Source organism: Mchenga conophoros, linkage group LG18, assembly GCF_057382185.1.
Source record: "Mchenga conophoros isolate Kocher_MC1m ecotype Shallow Benthic linkage group LG18, M_conophoros_male_GT1.1, whole genome shotgun sequence".
NCBI lineage: Eukaryota > Metazoa > Chordata > Actinopteri > Cichliformes > Cichlidae > Mchenga > Mchenga conophoros.
In genome coordinates, this window is record NC_140543.1 from 37055942 (window position 1) to 37075241 (window position 19300).

At 45.1% G+C, this 19300-nt stretch overlaps 1 protein-coding gene across 3 annotated transcripts in view; it reads left to right on the top strand.

The window, feature by feature from the left end:
• The window catches only part of LOC146554374 (solute carrier family 53 member 1), a 41555-nt gene that overhangs the window by 4186 nt on the left and 18069 nt on the right, over window positions 1-19300 (top strand). For 2 of the 3 annotated variants that reach the window (XM_085255855.1, XM_085255856.1), the window contains exon 2: window positions 6496-6547. In XM_085255855.1, coding sequence (XP_085111981.1) covers window positions 6496-6547 — 52 coding nt within the window. Of the gene's footprint in view, window positions 1-5155; window positions 5707-6495; window positions 6548-19300 lie in introns of those variants that run through there. The other variant, XM_085255857.1, reaches the window with a different exon arrangement.

Below are 19300 nucleotides of genomic sequence, written 5' to 3' on the forward strand. Positions count from 1 at the left end.
TTACCAGCTGATCGGGTGTAATAACAATGAAACCATTTGGAGTTGTTTCTTCTCATTGTTTGTTTGTATGGTTCAAAAGCACAAATAGATTTCTTTCAAATCTTTTCTAACGTTCATAAACAGCAAATAACCTGATGCTGTGTCAGGAGCTGGTGCAGACGTGGTGTTTCACACACAGGACTGCAGCTGCAGCCAGACTAACTTCTTAACTCGATCATAGAAACATGTATAAAGTTGAGTGAAAGTGTATGAAACATCAAACTTGTACTACAGCCGTAGGCGAGGCCGCGTACAGAGTGGGTGTGATGTCACACCGCTTTTATAATGGCGACGCTGGCCTGGTCTCAGACATCCAAGTTGTCAAACGCACCTCTGCCAGCTGATGTCCCACATGTGTTTGAATATTTGCACATTCCTGGTAAACTGGTGTTTCTGGTTTTTCTCTAAATGAAGAACCAGTATCGATCCTGCAGAGTAAACTGTTCTGCAGCACCCTGCTTGATACTGAGCTAAGGAGCATCAATGCAGGAACCATGCATGTCTTTAGGCTTGAAGACTGAAGTTTATGCAGATGAAGCCCTTTCATTAGCTTCCACATTACAGCACTCGTTAAATGGGGATTCTTTTGGGCTTCGTCCTGCTGTGGTGCAAGCGCCTGTTTGCTGCACAAGTATCTGGGTCTGCTATTGATGAACTGATCAACATTTGTGATGCGTGCACCCTGCAGTGTGTGTGTGAATGTGCTTGTGATCCACAAAGACCTGCGTGTGCATTGTGCAGAAATGTGTGGGTACTGCTGCAGGACAAGTCATCCTGGTAACAGTCTGATCAGAGATGGAAGGATCTAACCCAGCATGCTCATAGACCAGGGGTGGGCAACTCCAGGCCTCGAGGGCCGGTGTCCTGCAGGTTTAGATCTCACCTTGAGTCAACGCACCTGAATCACATGATTAGTTCGTTACCAGGCCTCTGCAGAACTTCAAGACATGTCGAGGAGCTAATTATCCATTTAAACCAGCTGTGTTGGTTCAAGGACACGTCTAAAACCTGCAGGACACCGGCCCTCGAGGCCTGGAGCTGGACACCCCTGTCATAGACCCAGTGTTGGTAAGGTGCTGACCATGGTGTGCATGTGGCTCTGTGAATGAATCACCAATCCTGTCATGGACTCAAAACCAACTGAAAAATACTTACAGAAGATATTTGGAGACACGCATGATGTGAACTAAGACGCAGCTCACATGATACAACGTGGTTTGTCAGTAGTGTGGATGACCTGCCGTAGCTTATGTGCCTGCTTTGTCATTGACTGCATTTTTCCAGCACACCACTGCAGCTCAGGCTGTGCAGCAGAAGTGGAAACTGAGCTGCAGCACTTCATGGGAAGTTAGTTTGCTGATGATAGCTGGTTTCAGGTGGGTGAGGAATAGAGAAGCTGACAGTGAAATGAGGGTTTTACTTCAGGCGCTGTCTCAGTCAGAGGACATTCAGAGGAGGCTTTCTGAATGTGACAGACCTCATTAAAGCACAAGAGTTGTTTTTTCCACACTCTGGGATAAGACTTGGATAGATGGCGCATGTAACATTGTAGCATGTTTCCACTCATGTTGCTACAATTAAAAGTTGATTGTTTTTACTCTACTTACACTCAACCACAACGTGTCTGAACAAAACTGGGCGGTGTACAGTAAACTAACTGAAGACCACAGGTTCTTATTAAGCTGAGTCATCTTAAGTACGTAGGCTTACATGTACCTGTAGAGCGAAGGGCCTGTGTTCGTCTGGTGGGCGAGCTGCTGGGAATCCAAACGTGCACCAGTGTGAAGCAGAGCTTGTTGTAATGAAAGTTTCTAAGCGTCCAGCTCCAGGATGGAGTTTGTGATGGTTGGTGCAGCAGGACTGGAAAATCATTCATAAATTCATAGATGCCCACCCCTCTGTGAAAATGGCCCTTTGGTGTTTTCTGTTATGCTTATACTACATTATCTCCTGCTGATCAAACATGGGCAATTTAAGCTTTTAAAAAACACCACACACACTTAACATCCTAACATCACCTATGGACGGTGTTGTGTCAGACTACCTGCCCGCATTCTGATTTTGTAGATTTTGATATATTCCAATAAAGAAGGATAACTGGGTCTGTGTTGTTGCTCGTCTTCAAACACCAAAACGAACACAATCACACGTCACTCCTTGTGAAGAGCTTCAGAAGTCCAGACTGAACCTTAATGACTGGCCTGCACAAAGCAATTACTTGAATCCTATTGGAAAGTCTGTGAGGTGAACCGAAGACCAAGGTCCGTGCCAGCACAGCATCAAATCTGGAGGAGCTTTACACAAATTCACCATCACTACAGTTTAAAATAGAATAGCAACGATGTGGCCAGCTGATGTACTGAGCTGTAAACATGTTATTTGTCCTGCTGACGCTGACAGTCTGACTTAATTTTGGACCAAGTGGCTTTCAGAGTTTGCAGTTTTTACACTTCCATGTTGGTATTTTTCACTCAGCCTTGGTGTTTCGTTGGGCTCTGTTTGTTAACCTCTCAGGTCACTAATGAACCGGCTCCCGTCAGCTAGTGTCTGATGCCTTCTATTTTAGCCTAATTCAGCAAATATGAAATATGGTTTATAAGTTGGTAAGCAATTTTCTTATTCTACTTTTTTCATTAAAGACTTATTTTTTATGGCTTTACCACAAATGAGGAGAACATACATGTTGCTACAGGGGTGGCTGTAGCTCAGGCGGTAGAGCAGGTCATCTACTGATCGGAAGGTTGGTGGTTCGAGTCTGCATGCCAAATATCCTTGGGCAAGATACTAACCCCAAATTGATCTCTGATGCATCCATCGGAGTATGAATGTGTGTGAATTAGATCAATGTGCTTGTGTGAATGTGTGAATGCACAGGTTGTGTAAAGCGCTTTGAGCTCTCAGAAGAGTAGAAAAGCGCTGTATAACAACCAGTCCATTTACCATTTGAAGCCTGAACCAAAGTTTGCTCTCCCCCCTGTAGCTCAAGGGGGAGAGCATCTACTGATCAGGAGGTTAGTGATGCCTGCACCCCCCAGTGTGGGTGGAGGTTAGCTAGGAAGCACTAAAAGGTGCTTGTGTGAGTGAGTGTGGCATGTTGTATGAAGAGCTGTGAGCTCTGGGACAGTAGAATAGTGCTTTATAAGAACGAGTAGCTCGAAGTCATCTCTCCCAGCTCGTCATCAAACTAAACTCTGCTCAGAGCTGATCCAGGGTCAGGGGGACAGGTGACGGCTCCTAGACTTCATTGTTGTTGTTGTCGACCCTGCTCTGATGAATATTTGTGTTCTCTTCACTCAGCTGTACAGTCTCCTCTATCACTGAAAACTAACACAGCTGCTTCTCCTTTTCCTTTGGCTCATTTCTTCATTTTCTCATATTTGCTTGCATTTAAATCTGAACCCCTGTCTCTCTGTGTACTCGGCCTGTACCACTACACTCGCTGTCTTTGGATCATCTACCCACTTTCACATAATGGTATGATCCCAATCTGTCTCTCCGTGTGATTGGCCACATTGGATGCTGAGCAGCTGAATCTTCAGCTCTTCCTGACTGAGGTCGGCTCGTTCATGAACAGCTCATCACTATAATCAACGTGCACTGACTTGTAGTGACTTTCAAGAACATTTCAAGAACCCACAGAAGAACACTGGGAACACTGGGAACATGGCAATTGTGGAGATTAAAGGGAACAGAAATAAAGGCTTCAGTGTCATAACCCTCATGTCTTTCTGCAGCCAGAGGCACACATGCAGAAACACCAGTGTTGGAAAGACTGAGTAAATATGTGGGTGTAAAATGATTTACTGCTGATAATGCTGGGAGCACTGGGAGCACTGGCTGATGCCTTCAGATGAAACTTCCCCGCGTGCGTCCTGTCACATTCAACTTTGACGTCGGTGTAAAATTTCCCACCTGTCAGTGTGTCTCTGTGTCCCACAATGCTTTGCAGCCTCTGATGGAAGCCCGCCCTGACAGAGCCTCGTACGATCTGCAGAGATTCTCCAGACGCTTGTTGCTGGTCTGGTCGAGGTGCAACTTGTGAACGTTAGTGATTGCGGATGTATTTGTGGCCCTATGTGGAATAAAGAAAAACCGATGCAATAAAAAAGGTGCACATTAGTTCATGGTGTGCAAAGAAATCAGTAAACTTGCTGTGACATCTGTGACAGCTCCTCTTTGTTTCCACGTTCATCAAATAGGATGATGTAATCAGATACGAAGGTTGTTTCGATGTACTTGCAATTAAGACAAACCATAAAAGAAATGAAATCATTATTGAAGGCTCTCTAATGAAGCTAATTACATTAGAGGTCACCGAGACATACCAACACATGGAGGCATTGTCTGCCATCACAGTCAGCAAAGCTGTTTTCTGACGGCTGAAAACAAAGAACTGCTCAGTCAGACGTTAATGCTGCTTTAGCTTTTAGCTCGCATCACTCGTGCGTCACCGGTGATGTCACGGCCCTGCAACAACTCTCCCAAACGCCTCACCTGTCAGCAGCCCTGGGAGCTCTTTAAATTCTGCCACAGCACCTTTCAGGCTCACATCTAAAGAGCAGAGCTCCTTCATATCTCGTCTGCACTGTGGACACAAGCTGGGGGACAGAAAAATGAGGAACAACCGAGAGATCTGGGTTTTTACATGACACACATGTGAGCAATAATCCAGTTATGACTCATATAATCCTTCTGACAGTTTGGTGTCAACAAAGTGTTTGTGTGCTGGTGGGCAGGGTTGGAGAAAAGAGCGAGGGAAAGGAATGCATGAAGGAGATTAGGGAAAGATTTCCAACAGCCAGTGAGGAAAAGATGACAGCAGAGTGTAAATGCACAAAAAGGAGCACTGCAGAGAAACCTCACAGTTGGAGAGAGAGATTTGTGGTCAGCTGGTGTGGGTCAAAGGTACGCCTGTGGTGATCGCCACAAGCTGCGAGAGAGAGAGCGAGGCGGCGCTGAAGGAGAAAGAACAGAAGTAGGGTAATCTGCGGGGATAAGCACAGCCGCCCTTGTTCCTGTTGAGCTGTGTGTTGTGTTTTGGAAACTCGCTCCTGACCACATGCTGAGCCAGCCTCCTGTGACCACCAGCATCTTACTGTATGTCACACATGCTGTGGGCCTCAGGACCAGTGTGGGAAAGCGCTTTGGAGCTATGGCGCAGAGAGCGCTTTGTGCTGGTCGTAGGCCTTGTGTCAGGGTGATGTTCGATAACAGCAGCAGCCACTTTCATTAGTTACAGAGCAGCAAAACAGGCTAAAGGTCACCGAGGCAGGTAACTCCTGCAGATGACACATGAGTCATCATGTGTCATCAACATCTGTCAACCAGTAGGACCAGTATGTACTGCACTGGCCCTTCTTTCTGCAGTATTGATAGCGATAGCACGGCCATTCTTCACCACCACTCAGATGTTGGTATCAATTGTGTCTGTGAGGAAGACTAGGGGGCGTGAGCTATTTCAGCTCTTTATCGAACGTTTTCAACATTTAGCCTGGACACGGTTAAAGACGTCAGGGAGGTGTGAAGAGCTGAGCCCAACATCAGTCAGGCTGAACGTGGATGCAAATGTGTCATGAAGCTAAAGGAGGTGCCGGAGCCTGTGTTGGAGCGCTGATGGTTTTCCAGGATAGAGGGGTCTGAGCTGTTTTTGAGCTCCGCTTCTGTCAGGTTTGTATTGACCCAGTTCTTTCCCTGGTTATAGCTCACCTGTTCAGTAACAGTGGGATTGTTTCATACATCATGCAGTGTAGTGTGTGTCCTCTTCTGTCTGTCCTTCAAAACTACAAAAATGTGTTGTTGCAGAAACATCGAGCCGGGCCTGCAGGTTTTATTGGGCATTGAAGAGCTTCTGCCTTTTTATCGATTTCCTACTCTGTGATTAGTTGCATTGTTCCAGCACTGCAGCGAAGCTTAGGCCTGACTGCGTGGGCTGTCGTTCGCCCTGCTTCACTGCTGCTCGGCTGTCCAGCAGGCCGGGCCGGCACACAGTGAGCTCATTGTGAGCCGGTGCCCTGCTGGCATTCTGACTAACTGACCACTCTACTATCTAACCCTGGAGCAAGCGCTGATGAAAGGGGGCGACTGTCCTGCTGTCCTACTGCAGCTCACTGAGACTGGGTGACTCCTCGTCCTCTCCACAGTGGGGACAAAGCACAGCGTACACTGCCCCACAGTATGAAGCAGGCTGCTTTATTAAAGGATGGGTGAAGAGCTAAATAACAGATCAATAAAAGAAATAACAGACTACGCTCTGTGACTGCAGGAGAATGTAATGAGAGTATTTCTGCAGGTTGTTTACAGCAGGTCTGAACACCTGATGAAGAAAACTCATCACAGATGGGTCACACAGCACTGTGATATGCTGCTGCTGTGGAAGCCGATCACTCTCATTGACCTGATGATAGGATATATATGTTTGTACAGGAGACTGATCTGGTGTTTTTACTGTGTCTGCAGGCTTTCAAAGAGATGCTGTATGCTGCTCAGGACCAGGCCCCGTCTATCGAAGGTATTACATGCATGCACACACAGTCATGCAACTTCCTGTTTCTTTCACCTTCTCCAGTCTTACTTATCAGAGCTGTTGCTGTCTTGCTTTGTACTGGAAACTGTTGTGTTATCATGTCGGTGTAAGACCACGCGTGTTACACGTTTATATTTGTGCCACAGCTGAACATGGTCCAAACCCAACAATTCCTAAATACTGATGTTCAACAAGTATTTAAAGATATGATCATGAAAACCTGGCCTACAGCTCAGTGTGTTAGGACAGCTGGGCACAGACTGGGGGCAGTGCTCACACAGAGTACAAGCGCTGCCCAGTTACAGCCTTACTTACATTCAGTTAGGCTGATTGATTGATCCTGAAAATAACGATTAGTCAAGTCCAGTATTCTCTGTTCCAAACACAGAATATTCAGGAAATATATTTACTGCAGCTACTGATTATTTTAGTAATCTATCGATTATTCCATCGAGTAATCCGATAACTGATCCGATATACGGCATCGGTCCGATCCTGACCTAAAGTACTGGATCGGATATCGAGGAGAAATGAGAAATGTAACCCGATCCATCAAATATCACAAAGCACCTCACAAAACCTGCGACAGGGCGTAACCCGGCTCGTGACCTCAGCGCGTCGGAGCAGTACGCGTCACGTGACAGAGCGGCTGTTGCGTGCGGGACCTGTCGGCGGGCTGGCGTTCACACTGAAAGCATCTGGAGCCGCGCTACGTGCTGCCAAACCGGCATCTCGGAGAAAGCTATCCCAGAGACACAAAGCAAGTTCCTCTGTGAATGTTTGTGGAGCACTCCCACGTTCAGCCTCAGAGGCGGTATATGGAGCTGGGACGTCTGTGAGCGAACGATGGACAGACTCACGTTTTACTTTGGAAAAAACTGTTACAGGCTGAACAAAACCCCAAAACATGAAGAACACCTTTTTCATCCTTGAGTTAAGTTTAGAAATGACAGAAACTTGAGTCTGAGGTTAAACATGATGGTAACGGCTCCGACATCATCCTGATCCACTCTGGATGTGTATGTGCAGCTGTAAGAGCTCCACTGTGCAACCTGTTGTTGTTTAAGTTGTTGAATACGAACATTACTTTGCACTCCTTTTTCCCAGAACAGAGTTTCTGAAATCTGCATTAAATTGCATTTTAATTTACTTTTGAATATTACTTGAAGCACTTAGATTGAAAGTTGAGCTAAAGGTTTAAATACAAAGATCAGCATCACTGAACTGTGAAATCCTTTGGCTGCAGTGTGTTGAAGTTTGAGCATGAACTTGCAGGAAGCTATAAACAGTTTTATTGATTACAAAATGGACCATATCGGATTCATATCTGTATCAGCAGATATCCAAATGTGCGATGTCGTATCGGGCATAGAAAAGTGGTATGGCGCCATCTCTGGTGTGAACATGGATCAGGAACGGGTCACACTTGGTTTGTTGGTGAGGGACTGATCACAGGATCGAAACAGCTCACCGTCTCAGGGACGGCTCCGCCTCTTGGTCTTCACTGTCACGGGGCCGAGTGGCCTGTAACGAACAGGACTCAGGTGCAGAGACAGCAGATGATGTAACAATTATTTATTAGGCTTAAGTGCAAGAAACGTAGCAAGGACAAAAGAACAATAGGACGTGGAGTCTGACGTGGCGTGGCCTGGGAAACGTGGCGAGGGAACGGGGCCTGAGATGCAGAGTGGAGCTGAGCAGGGAACAGTCACACTGAGGAGAGAAGACAGTGGAGTTAGGGAGGTGGTGGAGGCAGCTCTGCAGTGGCCAGTTGTAAGAGTGGCAATTCTTACTTGCAGTAGGGGACAGAGTGTTGAGAGGGGGGTGATGAGAATCCAGGGGAGGCTGAGTGGCGTGGAAAGGCCGGCCTGAGGTCCGGGGCTTCAGATGGAGTGTGATGGCAGGAGGGCAGGCAGGTGAGGCACACAGAGATTTTCAGAATGATTGCTCGGTATCCTGAGTCCGGAGGTGGAGCGTGAGCCAAGCTGAATACAGCAAATGTGTTGATGACAAACTGGCAGCGAATGAACATCAACGTGTGGCTTAAATCCCTCTGGCTTGATTGCCTGCAATAGGCTCCAGGTGCGCAGGAGCTGGAGGAGTTGGCCCCGCCCAGGGGCGGATCCAGGTAAGTTCAGGAGCCACCCACCTCAGACCCTGACACTTCACGCCGTGTAAAAGGACTCGGCTCCACGTTACGGCGAGCCGGCGTCGCTGCCTGATGTCAGTGTTTGGGTTGTGTCAGGCCTTTTTCTCCACGCGCTGCTCCTGAACACGTTTCTATTGCAGGTCTGATTTTAGTCGCAAATCTGGGTGAAACTTCCTGCTAATAACTGATCTAATGTCCCTACATATCAGCAGCAATATTTAAACCAACGTCAGTGTTGATTTTACAATAAATGTGTTGTTCACTAAACAAGTTGCTGCTCATGGCTTTGTGCCTGTTTGCAGCAGCTTGCTGAGCGTTTGTGACTGAAGAAAGCAGCGCACATCATTACTGAGTGGGAGCCCAGCAGCCCCTTCAGGTGTCCACAGTGGGAAGCACGAAGAGTCTGACTGCAGTTTAATGTTAGCCCAGGTTTCATGTGTATTGCAGTGCAGGCATCTGCTGCCCAGCAAAGATGGGCGTGTGATGGAAACGCACACGTCTGTCTTTATGCAGTAGTTTGGTTTGTTTGCACACAGCTTCATCTGGATTCAGCTGAACACATGAAAGCCCAGGATACAAACAGCATCACACTCTGACTGGAAGTGCAGTTCTTTACCTCCAGTCATTTTATATGACGACACTTCAGCCTACATTATTGCTTAATTATGTGTCTTTGCAAAAATACAGCAGCAGGAGCCACAAAATGACCAAAATTTAAGGCCTCAAATCATCTTAGAAAGTCTTCAAACCAGTGATCAGAGGCCTGTGTTCCATCATGTAATGACAGGCCTGGTCGTGTCACTGCGCTGCATACTTAAACTTGACTTAAAGCAATACTAAACAACGTGACTAGCACAGTGCGCTTTCCTGATCTTTCATCTTATTTTGACAGAAGCGACTTCAACCACTTGAAGGGCCTATTTCTGTCCCAAATGTGATGTTAGAAAACCCAAACAGCAAATCGTGTCGCCGCTTCCACTGCTGCTTTGCACCAAACATGGCTACAGCTGCCAAAGGACCATTGATCCTGCGTATACGGCTGAGTGCTATTAGTTTTTAATCAGCAGCAGAAGTGAAGCGAGTGCTGCTTTGTGAATTCAAATATGATTTCAAACCCGAGGACCTGTTTTAGGCTCTAGTCCACGCACAGAGAGTCAGCGGTACAGACGGAGTGAAATGTCACATCTGTCCAGTGTTTCACGATGCGAGCATCCAGATGGAGTTCAGAGGTGGTGTGTGAAGCCGATCACGTCTGAACTTTCACACATTTTAAACTGCTTACACAGAATAAACATGTTTCTGTGTAAATGTAAAAATGACATGTTTACCTTGATCACAGTTTTAAGATAATCCAAGCTCTGGTCGGCTCACGTGTTTGGTTGTGCTGAAGCACGCTCTTCAGTTTGATTAGGGACGGGCAGTTAGCTGCTTATTGTAGCTAGCACAGGTCATCATGTGTCGCTCACGGTAGGGCTGCCACGATTCGTCGACCATCAAAATCGTCGACGACTAATTTAACAGCCGACGTGTCGTTTGAAGCTTTGTAAGCTCCTGAAAGACGCAGGAATAAGTAGCAGGATTTAAGCGTGTAGTAACGGACTGAAACAGACGGTGGCAGCACTGCATGTACAAGGATGCCAGCTGCTGTTGAACACCGAAGAAGAAGAAGCAACTCCGGTATCATAGCTGTGTCCAAATTCAGGGGCTGCATCCTTCAGAGGCCGCATTTGTAGGCCGATTACGTGACAGCGACGGAGGCTGTCCAAATTCAAAGACTCTGCGCCTGACAAATGCGTCCTTCATTTCCCCAGATCTGAAGGATGGGTCGGGTGTATCCTTCGTTGCCCAACCTATCCCAGAATTCATAGCGCGGCCCAGCCAATTCCAAGAGCACCTGGCTGCAGCCACTGGGGAGCCATATTGTGACCTCCACAGCAGCCGGAAACACTTCAGTTAAATCGACTTTGACAGCGAAGACTAAATTGTGTTTTTGTTACTATCGATGCTGCTGAGAAATAAACGTGGTTCTAAGTGTTTTAACACAAAATCACCATCCCTTCAGCTTGTTCGTGGCCAAAAGTGTCCGTGTCTTATGTTTTTGTTTCTTTGCTACTTTTTCTGCATAAAGGTTTTTTCATAAATATAAAATAGTCATTACTTTTTACTTTTTTGATCCTTCAAACACCCTTTCCTGGTTCAATGCACTTGTTTGAAGACAACCTCAAAACTCACCATTTCATATATCAGCAGCGCTACTGGAAATGATTGTACAGCGGTCCCTCGCTATGACGCGGTTCACCTTTCGCAGACTCGCTGTTTCGCAGATTTTTTACAGAGCATTGTGTTCTGCGTCCTGATTGGCTGTAGACCATTGTCAGTCAGTCTCGTGTGGTGTCTCCTGTACAGCACAGAATGCGTTCAGCTTGTCAAATTCACATAAAACTTCGATGGTTAGCAGTGTGACTCTGACGTGCTGTATGTTTGTGAGTTTTCTCCACAACAAACACAACAGCGTCGACGAAACGTCGTCACCTGCTGGTGCCTTTGGTTTCATTCTATAACACTGGACTTACTTTTCTACAAAGGTTTGAACTTTGAGAGTTTAAACAAGAGAGAGAAGTGTGAAATGTTCATGCCTGTCTGAGAAAAGTGTATAAAGTTTGTAGTGAGGGCTTTTACAGCCTTAAAACATCTGTAATCATTGTAAAAACTAAAGTTTCACCTACCGCGGGTTATTTTTAGAACGTAACTCCCGCGATAAACGAGGGACCGCTGTATTATTAATAGTAGAGTCTGGGACATCTAATTGATTAACATCAACATTGATTATTGTGCACTGTTATCTAGGGCTGAACGATTATGGAAAATAATCTAATTGCGATTTTTTGCCCCAATATTGCGATTGCGATGCGATATGCGATTATTTTTTAAGGTCTTTGTCTTCTGTATTATTAAACAAAGACAAGCAATACATCATATAGTATGGCCAATACTATATTACATTAATTTTAAACTGTTCTTTCCTGGAAGACAGACCTCTGTTATGATGACATGAGGTGATGCATGAATTGATGACTGACATTTTTATTTAACTTCTTCAATCACAACAGTATATTTGAACATACACAATAGTTTATTTTTAGCTTACAAACATCTGAGCATAAAGTGCTGACAAGGAACCCTGGTGTAAACATTAAAATGAAAGTCAGTACAATGTGCAGATTGCAGAAATATACATAAACAAAATCAGTGGCTTTACCACACTCAGTTTTTCGACATCTGTGAACTACTAGACAGTCATTCAATTAAAAAATAATATTAAATAAATAAAACTAATAAATAAAAAATACACACATCTTACTGATCTCTGCAGTCAGTAACATTACACATAAAGTGCAAACATAATAGCAATTGTATAAACACACACACAAACACGCCTTTAAAGTTTAAAGGCGTGAAATTGGACGGTCTAGTTCTGATTAGCGTCACCGCTGTCTCGGTGGAGTTTAATAAACTCGGCCGTCTGCTTCTTGCTATCTAAAATATAACCAGACACTGGTGTAAATTCTCGACTGTCTCATACTTCTGTTTAATAAGTTTTCTGTTTGACGTTTAGTCAGCTGTGTGAAAACCAAGGACGAACCCACCCGGGGGATTAATAAAGTTTTATTTTATCTAATCTAATAACTTTAATCTCAGCCAAACCGATTTACTCACGAACAAACAAAACACTGAAAAAAGCCCAACAATAACATTTTTAGGTTGTCTAAGTGACTTATATATTACGTTTAACCCGAGCAGCGAAACTCCGCGGTGATCTGAAAATGATGTGCCGGGAGTTGTGCCGTTCTCGGCCGCATCAGTAACCCTCGAGCTCCCGGCTAGCTGTCGAGCTGGTGGGTAGCAGACGCCTCTGAAAACGTCGAATCACTTTTGCAAATATGGGATATCTTGATAAACCGAGCAGATATTTGATGTTTACACAACTACTTTCTCGCCTGAAAATATGTTAAAAGTTTATTTTGTGACCCAGAAAGATTAGTATGAGTAATTTTAAAACTTAGTAGCGGCCGCCATTGCTGGAAACTGGAGTTTGGCTGGGCCGCGCTATGAATTCTGGGATATGGTAGTAATTTGGACAGCCTTCGGCGCGTCGCTGTGACGTAATCGGTCTACAAATGCGGCCTCAGGAGGATGCAGCCCATGAATTTGGACATGTCCAGAGTATAATCGCAGCCTTTGCGGTTAGAAAATTGCACTTGGATCATGTCGCGATATTATCGCAAATGCGATATATCGTTCAGCCCTACTGTTATCTCTGTTCAAGGAGAGCAAACAATATGAAACTCTCTCTCAGCTTGTTCGTTGCCAAATATGTGTATGTTCACAAAATGCTATAAAATGTATATTTTATAGCATTTTATAACTCCGACATGGTTTCCTCAGCTGAATCACAAAACATTGTTCATGCATTTGTGTCATCGCGTTTCCATTATTGTAATGCCCTGTTTATCAGCTTGGATAAATCCTCTCTTTCCCGCCTCCAGGCCAGCGGCCAGGCTACTAACTCACGTCACTGCTGGTTTATATTCTTCACACTGGCTCCCAATAGATGATGAAATTCTTGTTTTAACATACAGAGCACTAAATGGCCCCAGCTTCTTATAAAATACTCTGCTGCTCGTTGTCTTCGCTCACAGGCTCACAGTTTGTTGGTTTCTCCCCGAACACGACTGAAGACGAAAGGGGGCGGAGCCTTTCAGTCGTACCACCACAGTTACGTTTGGTTGACTCTGTGGAATCCTTTAAAAAGCAGTTAAAACTTTATTATTTAAACAGGCCTTCTGTTAATCAACACTTCTGAATTGTTTTGAATTTGCATTGTTTATATTGTCTATTTTGTTACTTAATGTTTTCTTTATTGTTACCTTTGTGTACAGCGCTTTGTAAGTAAAGTAAGTTAGTAAAACTTTCAAGATAAAAATCACAAAGTGCTTCACAGAAGCTAAAACCTAAAAATCAAAATCAACCAAAAGCAAGTTTAAAAAGATGAGTTTTTAGCTGCTTTTTAAAAGCGACCACGGAGTCCACAGATCTCAGGCTCAAAGGGAGAAAGTTCCACAATCTGGGGCCACAGTAACAAAAGCTTTGTCGCCTTTTGTTTTCAGCCTCGTGTGTGTGACTGCCTGTCTACGAAAAGCGCTTAATAAATAAACCTCACTTACTTATTAAAACATTTTTCTACTTTTACCAACTTTAAATTAGCTCCAGTCCTTTTCATCAAAACCCAAATTTGATCTACATTCTTTTTTTACTCTTTAAATGCCAGTTAGCTCATATATGTTACCAGTGACGTTTCAGATAAAAGGTGATAAAGTCCTAATGGGTTCATGAATCTTTGTATTTTGTTTCATATACAGTATATGAAAGACTCCCAACCTTTACGATCCACTTGCAAGGTTTCCACTGTATCCAGGCAGAGGACGTGTTTCCGGCTACTGTGGAGGTCGCAATATGGCGCTCCACAGTGGCTGCAGCCAGACCCTTCTCGCCAATTCCAGTTTCCAACAGTGGCGGCCGCTACTCAGTTTTAATATTACTCTTATTACTTTTTCTGGGTCACAAAATAAACTTTTAAGATATTTTCAGGCGAGAATGTAGCTGCGTAAGCTTCAAATATCTGCTCGGTTTATCCAGACATCACATATTTGTAAAGGTGCTCCGACGTTTTCAGAGACGTCTGCCACCCACCAGCTCGACAGCTGACCGGGAGCTCGAGGCTCACTAGAGCCGGTGTTCTGACAAAACAACCTACCTATCAAGCCGTCCTACTGGTTGTTACTGACTCAAAACAGCCATGTTTTTGCTTTTAATAGTACACGCCTATTATTTGATCCTACCCCGATCTCGTGCGTGTGAAAAAGGTTAGTATTAAATGTCTTACTTCGTTATTACAGTTGATACTTGTTTTCCTTAAGCTGTCGTCAATCTGTTAACCTTTCAAGCTAACATGCGTTTTTTGTTTTTTGTGCAAAAATACTCCAGTTTGGAGTCTCAATTGAAGTCATCTTTCAAGTCTTGATTTAGTGCTTCTAAACTTCTGTAAACGACCTAACGAAGCATCCTAGCATACAAATGCAAAAACTGTGAGGAAACCATGTAACAGCTTCTAATAAAACAGCTGAGTTTCCCCTCCATGATTGTGTGTTAACATTAGATGACTGTGTGCTGGAAGCACGTTGTGATCGTGTGATTTGGCCATCAGAACGTCCTACCTCTAGATATGTATGATGGAAGCATGAACCACGTAAGGTAGTATATTCTGATAAGGTAGCACGGATTGATAGACATGATTATAAATTTATGCTACGGTAGGATGTTTTGTCAGAACACCGGGGAGAACAGCGAACTCCCATCGCTTTCAACCCCCCGCGGTCTTTCTCTACTCAGGTTTAACATGGTATATAAGTCACTGAGAGCAGCGGTCTCCAACCTTTTTTGCGCCACGACCGGTTTATGCCCGACAATATTTTCACAGACCGGCCTTTAAGGTGTCGCGGATAAATACAACAAAATAAAACTAGTACCGGTACCGAAAAAAGAAAATTTATTCATAACACACGTGAAAAGACCCAGGAAAACAGAGTAAACGATAAAAACGATAACAAAATAACGCTGAAAACCAATAAAAACCCTGAAAACCAGACATTTCACACCTGAGCCTCAACTCTCGCGTTGCCCGGCACCAAAGGACTCACGCACCGGTACCAGTCCGAGGCCCGGGGGTTGGGGACCGCTGCCTTAGAAAACTTAAAAATGTTACTGTTTGGCTTTGTGTTTTGTTTGTTCCTCAGTAAATCGGTTTGGCTGAGATTAAAGTTCTAGTTTTCACACAGCTGAATAAACGTCACACAGAAAACTGATTATCAGAAGTGTGAGATGCTGGAGAGTTTACTCCGGTGTCCTGTTATAGTTTAGATATGAAGGAGCAGCTGAGGTTATTAAACTCCACCGAGACAATCTGCAAATTTCATTAAAAGTGTAATAAACTATCATCATGTCTTTATTGTTAGTTAGCACAGACCTGAAACACTTCAAGCTGTAAGCTAATGATGGTTATATGAGAGCAGATGCTGCTGTGTTTTACGTCCAATGGATGATGATCTGATTAGTCGAGTAATTACAAAACTAATCTGTGAGCAGTCGACTGTCAAACGAAGGGCAGCTCACGGTGGTTCATATTTAGAGCTACAGGGAGATGACCTCAGCTGCTTAATTATGAATTGGGATGAAAAACATCATTGGTGAGCCTGACATGTGTCATAACCCTAATGAGTGCTATGCCTGACTTTCCTCTTGTGATGTCAGTGTTACAGATTAATACCAGTCCCAGACCCACATCTGTAGTTCACATGGCTTATTGATGCTGGGCTGAGTGACATGTGATGGAGGGTGGGTACTGTGTATGGTCCCTGATCACTCAGTCACACAACACTCACCTGCTGCCTCCCACCAAAGCTACTTTGTCAGGTAGATGTGCCGCTGCTCTGCTCTATACCAGACGACCACATTGTTATTGTAATAGCAACGTACTTATTAGGCTGTTTTCCCAGCATCGTAATAATGTTTGTTAGAAATGTAAACATGTCGATGATGTTAAATGATGCACAGACAGCAGTTTCCTGTAAATGACAATCAGCGATTGTCTAAACCTGCGTTTTGCCAAAGAAAGCTTACATCATGCTGAGCTGGCGTCCTGAAAATGCTGCACGAGGTTGGATACAGATTACAGAACGATGGAGGTTTCAAAGGAAAGTGAATAAACTCTGATCATCCTCAGTCGGGTCACACAGCTTCACCTGAAGCACACCTCGACACGCTCCTGCGTTTCGCCCATCACCCTGTTCACATTCCAGTCCGTGAATAAACTAGCTGCCATGTTTACAGCAGAGTGCTCCACCTGAGCTCACACTGTCCCACTGTTGTTTGATTGAGCTCCAGTCTGCTGACTGTGTGGCCCACTGGCCCCACAGTAAAGTTCCCTTTTCTATTACACCTGTATGTGATGTGCACTAGCTAAGGTACACATAGCTGTATGTTAACGAGGTGGAAGTGGGGAACGCACTCTGGCGCCCCTCTCCCCCCCTGCAGTGGGCGTAGCTGCACACAGGCAGCAAACGCTGTTGCACACGATGCTGAAAAAGCTCCACGAGTGGGTTAAAACCAGCGAATACAAAAGAGCTCAAATGTTCTGGGATCCTAACAGCACCTCTGAAGATGAATGCTTTGTAGTATACTGTACACTATAGATGGTTCTGGTGTGGTCTGCACCGCCCCGCTGTGTGGTGCCGTGTTATATAGTCACACGTTGCTCCCCACGAGAGGCTGTGATTCACGGGCTGGTCGTCCTCATATTTGTGTCCACGTCAGCTGACATGCACTTCCTCTACTTTGGTTTCCTCTAGTTTTTCCCGTCTGACTCTTCTCTCTGTCACGTGTTTGCTCTTCTGTGATAATTACATTATGTAGGCGTTGGTATCGTGTTGGTTTATTAGTGAAAATATGTTTTATTGGAATAATTTGTAAAATGAATCAAATCTCTTAACTTAATGTTGAATAATGATTTTGTTAAATCAAACGTACAGTTGAAAGTTAACACTTCTTCTTCTTTGCTGTTACTGCTCTTGTTGAGGTCAAAGTTTCCCTGTTCCCTCAAAAATGGTATCCAGTGTTTGAAACGACATTATCATGAGGGCCCTACTGCCTGTACACTCTGGCCACGAGAGGCTGCACTGTTGTGCACCAGGACACGCCCAGGACCCGCTGCAGCTGACGGTGTTGGATGGAGCGAAACGATGAGGCGTTCTGCTGGATTTAGGCCAAGGTGGTCTCAGTTCATCGTCCAGGGATGAACCTGCTCCTGTCTGTTAAAGCACAGGGTGCTAAGGCTGGACCTGCCAGCTCTGCTATTCTGAGGAAATGTTAGTCGGCTCAGCACAGGGCCCACCTGTGGATGCTGGGCCTTCAGCCCACTCCATAAAGTCTGCTTCTGATTGTTTGGACATTCACACCAGTGGGCTGTGGGCATGCTGTTTGTCCTTGCAAAAGGAGCAGATGCCGGTCCTGCTGATGGGTTAAGGCTCTTCTATGGCCCTGTCCTCTGGGATCTCCTCCATGCTCGTCAGACTCTGCTGGGAGATGCAACAAAGCCTCTTGCATGACATGCACTGATGGAGGAGCTGGACTAACCTGTAGCGTTGAGATATTGCTCCATGCTACCAGTGATGCTACCGACTCTTGCCAAATGCAAAACAAGACTGCTACTCTTGGACCAGAACGCTTCATCAGTCCAGATTAGTGACGAACACTGGATGAAATCACAGAATGCAATTTATGCAAAGTGTGCAGCTTTACATGGACTCAAAGAGCAAATGCATTGATGCTGTCCCAGAGGCCGGGGTCCACGCTGCAGGGATAAGTGGAGCGCTCTTTGTCCGAGTCAGAGACTTTGTCAGCCTGTATCAGACGGAGTGTTGTAACCAGCCGTGCAGGATCACACTGCACACAATCACTGAGGATAGTGTGTTTGCAAGAAATGTTTCTGTGCAGCTGCACTAACACCTCACTGTAGGTAGTGGGAGGAGTTTAATGCTGCGTATCCACGAACGGTAAAGGAAAATCTGTGTGGAAGAGAACGCGGTGGCGTTCCTGTCGCACGTCTGTGTTTGTGAGCCCGACGTGGCGCCTGGGTACTCGCTGTAGTTGCTACGTTCCACAAAAGAACACACGAAATGGTGCAAAGCAGGGTGTTGCTAAAAAACATACTTGTCAAATGGAAAGTATAGGCTTTAGCTGAGACACAGACATGGCATAATGGTAATAATGATAATAATCATTATGACTTGACTGAGACACGGAGAGAAAAGAGCCGAATAAGGCCAAAACGGGATAAGGAGATTACGGTAGTCTGACAGCGGTGGCTGTTTGTGTGTTTGTGCACTGCTGAGAGAGGGCGAGGGAGTGGTTTGGACACGCCAATTTAGTTAATTTGGTGTCTTGTCTAAAAGCAGCCACTCTGAAACACAGTGAATCACTGAGTGTGCACACTGTGAACCACCTGACCCCGCTGTTGTTTGCCTGTTGTTGACGTGACAGCAGGCTCAGCTCGGACACACAAGTCTGCTCAGGTCAAGTTTACCAGAATCGGTGACATGTGACGTTGTTGAGATGAAAATGGTCCAAATTACAGGACGGGTAACGGTCTAAAAAAGCACATGAGTCAGTGTCCAGGTAAGTATAGCACTCCTGCCATGACATGCTTGAACAGAACCTCATTTTCATGATACTGAGGGAGACATTCCCACTGCCACTCGTGGCTTTGATTAAAGTGGACACGCCCACTTTCCACTGTCCGTGGTTATTTTGCTTGTGTCAGGTGATTTCAGCAACGCTCCATCACCGCACGTTTGTGCACATTTCAACAGCGTTTTAACCCCAGCGTAGTCACATGTTTGTTGTCTGTCTTACTCTCAACGGGACCATGAGTCAGAACATAAACTCTGCATTAAGATCATGAAACAATCAGCAGA